We start from the raw sequence: 3,875 nt of genomic DNA on the forward strand, positions 1-3,875 counted from the left end.
ATCATTGTGTTTTTTCGTCATTGTGTCTTTCAACTCATCATTATGTTTTTTTTAAATACTAATAACACCATTGTGTAATAATAATATGTAAAAATAATGATAAAATAACAACAGATTATCTAATACATAAAACACAATGATTAATACATGTTACACAATAACTTGAAACGTAAAACACAATGGTGAATATGTATAACACAATTGTGAATACGTATAACACAATAGACTAAAACATAAGACACAATGGTGAATATATATAACACAATGACTTGAAACGTAAAACATAATGGAAACAACATATTACACAATGACACAATGAACAACGAAAAAACACAATTAAAAAACCCATTAATTTTATTTTTATTTTTATATAACAATATGATATTCATATTAAAGATAAAAAAACGCTTATTATTATGGTGAATTTTTTTTAAAAAATACTGTCGTATGAAAAAGTTATTGACATTTTAAAATAATGAGGGAACTAACATGTGCCTTACATGTGAGGAGAGAAAATCAACAAAGATAGATTATTACCTTAACGCCCTTTAAATAATTTTTATTTATTAAATTAATCTCATCGTTATATTTCAACCTTCTCATTTTTATTGTTTTTAATGTTAACTTTATCCTTTAGCACAATAGTCTAGATTCTACTAAAACCCTGATCTTCTTCCTTGTTGAACTTTTCTACAACCATGGCAACAACATCAATGAGGAACCTCCGCCGTCTGGCCGCCACCGGCCGTGCGGCGGCGTCTTTCTCCACCTCCGCCACCGTTCGCCGCCACTCAATTATTCCAACGGCGTTGTATACCACTTCCTCCTACGCACCTCAACCTCACCGGTTCTCATCACACGATTGGATCACCTGCGGACGAAACTTATCATTTTCGACCGCTGCAGCTACAGAGTTACCACCGCAGTCTGACAAGAGTTATGTTCCTAACGACGTCGTTCTCTATCAGTACCAAGCTTGCCCTTTCTGTAATAAGGTTAAAGGTATAAATGATCTCTCCTTTAGTCATATATTAATATTATGCTTTGATAATAATAATAATAATAATAATAATAATAATAATAATAATAATAATAATAATACCTGTTTCAATGATCGATTAAAAGGTCGTTCATTTCATAACGCATTTGATAACCTTGTAATTTTCTTAAACGATTGGTTTTTGGTTACTTCGGTTTCGGTTAGTTGGTTATTGAGGTTGAATTTGGTTTGGTTTTGAAATTTTCAAAAAGCAATCTGTTTCGTTTAGTTCGGTTCTGTTAGTTTGGTTCAGTAATCGGTTATATGTCTCCACTGAAACCGAAAATTTTAGTTATAGATTTTTTTAACCGGTAGGTTTTAGTAATAGAATGTTTTAAACCGATAGGGTTCGGTTAATTCATTTTTTGGTTAACCGGTTATTGAGCGTTGGTTCGGTTCTTATATAGAATTTTAGAAACCACTTGGCTTCGGTTAATTTGGTTTGGTTATGGGCCTTGACAGAAAATTTTGGTTATGGATTTTTCTAAACCGATTGGTTTTAGTTAATCGGTTATCTAACTTCGGTTAAGTTCGGTTATAGAACTTTTAAAACGATTAGTTTCGATTAATTCGTTTTGGTTACTACGTTAATTTGGTTATCTGCTTACCTCTATTTTACAGCATTCCTTGAATGCTATGATATTCCATACAAGATTGTTGAGGTGAATCCCATGAACAAGAAAGAGATTATATGGTCTGATTACAGGAAGGTGCCAATATTGATGGTCGATGGTGAACAAATGGTCAACTCTTCAGGTCAACTACATAGCTATGAATTTATTTGATTTATCTGTTTGTTTATGAATATTTTTGAATTCTTCTTAAAGATACCATCTGGCAGATATTATTGATAAAATGTATCAAAGGATGCATCCCGACTCTGTCTCTGAGGATGCTGAGACTCAGAAATGGCGTCGGTATGATCGTTTTTGAAATCATTTTATATATAATTACTTTGAATTTGATATATTGCTGATACATGATATCTATGTTGTAGGTGGGTGGATGACCACTTGGTGCATGTTTTATCACCAAATATATATAGAAGTCCCTCTGAGGCTCTTGAATCATTTGATTACATCACTACCAAAGGTAAATATTATATGTTTGTAATTGGAAATGTGAAGTTTTTAAGTTGAATAATTTGTTTATTATTCAGGTAATTTTAGCTTCGCTGAAAGGCTGGTGGCAAAGTATGGTGGAGCTGCTGCTATGTATTTTGTGTCAAAAAAGCTGAAGAAACGACATAATATTACTGATGAGCGCAAGGCTTTGTATGAAGCTGCAGAAACATGGGTTAACGCCTTGAATGGCAGACAATATCTTGGTTCGTACAGACTCTTCTAATTATAAATTTTTGTTTCGTGTATTACCTATTTGAGCATACGATAAAGATGACAAGTTGTATAGGAATCTGTAATTAGTGGTGTTTTGTAAACTGTTGAAACCGACCGAACCGCCAAAACTGAAGCGAGTCAGCCAGTTTGAGATTTATATGGTTTGGCAGTTTTACCAGTTTGGTCGATGGTTTGGAATTGCGAATCGGCTGTTTAAGTTTTCATTTTTGGAATATAAAGTTATGTATATGCATTATTTTTATGAACCATCGTTATTAATTCAAATTTTTAACAGAGTTGATTACACGGATCTGTGGTTTGACCATACTGCAACTTTAGCCTCCAAGTTTCAAACGTTACATGTTTAGACGAATTGTTTGTCAAAATTTAACGTGCTTGATTCTCGAAATGGATGGCCGTTAACTTCCATTGTTAAGTGGGTGTGAAATTAGTAAAATACCCTTAGCATTAGAAGATAATAACAGAACAAGTTGGCGACCATCCATGTATGTTTTAATAAACAATTGGGCTAAACCTGTAACTTTTTAAATTTGAGGACTAAGGTTGCAATATGGCTAAACCATAATAACCATCCGTGTAATTAATTCCTTTTAATACAAATTAACCATAAAAAAGTAAGAAAAAAAAAAAAAACACCCCGGCTAAAACAGGCAAAACCAAACCGTCAATCAACGAATTGGCAGGTCCAGTCAACCCACCCAACTCCGACCGTTTGGATTGTCGTTTTTTGAAATCATAGTTAGTGGTTTGGTTTAGTTATATCGTCAAAACCATTTGAACCAGAGTGAACAACTTTTTATATGGTGCAGGTGGTTCAGAACCAAATTTGGCTGACCTTTCTGTGTTTGGTGTGCTGAGACCTATCCGCGAGCTCAAGTCGGGCAAGGATATGGTGGAGAACACTCGTATTGGGGAATGGTTCACGAGGATGGAGAGCCAAATGAAGCCTCATCGTGACACAGCTCTTCAAAGTTCATAATGTAATCGTGCTTTATGTTTATCTACTTATAATAAGTATCTTATTAATGAGTACCATTTTGAAAGACTGATTGATTAGTAATAAGTAATAACCCATATGTGGATTGCTTATATATACCCCCACAGTAATGGAACACGCTGTTCGGCTGCTTACTTGGATTTTGTTGACAGTGTAATGAGAGAACACGTCTTTTCAATTGATTTCTCGCCATGCAACAATGTTTTGTAGAAAATCTGTTTTTATTTTTAAATTACTGTTGGCTGGTTTGACTCGATTAAATAGTGTATTCTTGCCTACGTTTTTGATTAAATAAGTGACAACCTGTAAAATATGATAAATCTAAGTCCATAAATCGTCACTATTTTAGCTAAAACTAGCTTGATTTGTAGTTTCTAAATACATAGTTGGCGGTTCGGTCTGGAAAATCGAAACGGATCGTGAATGGCTTTAATTTAGGGTTTGTGTCCATGGAAGGGCCATGGAAAGATAAGTGGAAAGA

At 33.9% G+C, this 3,875-nt stretch overlaps 1 protein-coding gene across 1 annotated transcript; it reads left to right on the forward strand.

Moving 5' to 3' along the window:
• The first annotated feature begins 692 nt into the window (after positions 1 to 692).
• Positions 693 to 3,444, forward strand: LOC143629917 (uncharacterized). Its single transcript, XM_077099062.1, has 6 exons — positions 693 to 1,002; positions 1,661 to 1,795; positions 1,881 to 1,956; positions 2,037 to 2,131; positions 2,199 to 2,366; positions 3,207 to 3,444. Exons 1-6 carry the CDS (start codon positions 699 to 701, stop codon positions 3,374 to 3,376), a joined length of 948 nt encoding a protein of 315 aa, XP_076955177.1. The 5' UTR covers positions 693 to 698; the 3' UTR covers positions 3,377 to 3,444.
• Positions 3,445 to 3,875: the final 431 nt, after the last annotated feature.

The sequence above is a fragment of the Bidens hawaiensis genome, unplaced genomic scaffold, assembly GCF_021521415.1.
Source record: "Bidens hawaiensis isolate Kalapana, Puna unplaced genomic scaffold, B.hawaiensis_p1.1 tig00005482_1, whole genome shotgun sequence".
Classification (NCBI taxonomy): Eukaryota; Viridiplantae; Streptophyta; class Magnoliopsida; order Asterales; family Asteraceae; genus Bidens; species Bidens hawaiensis.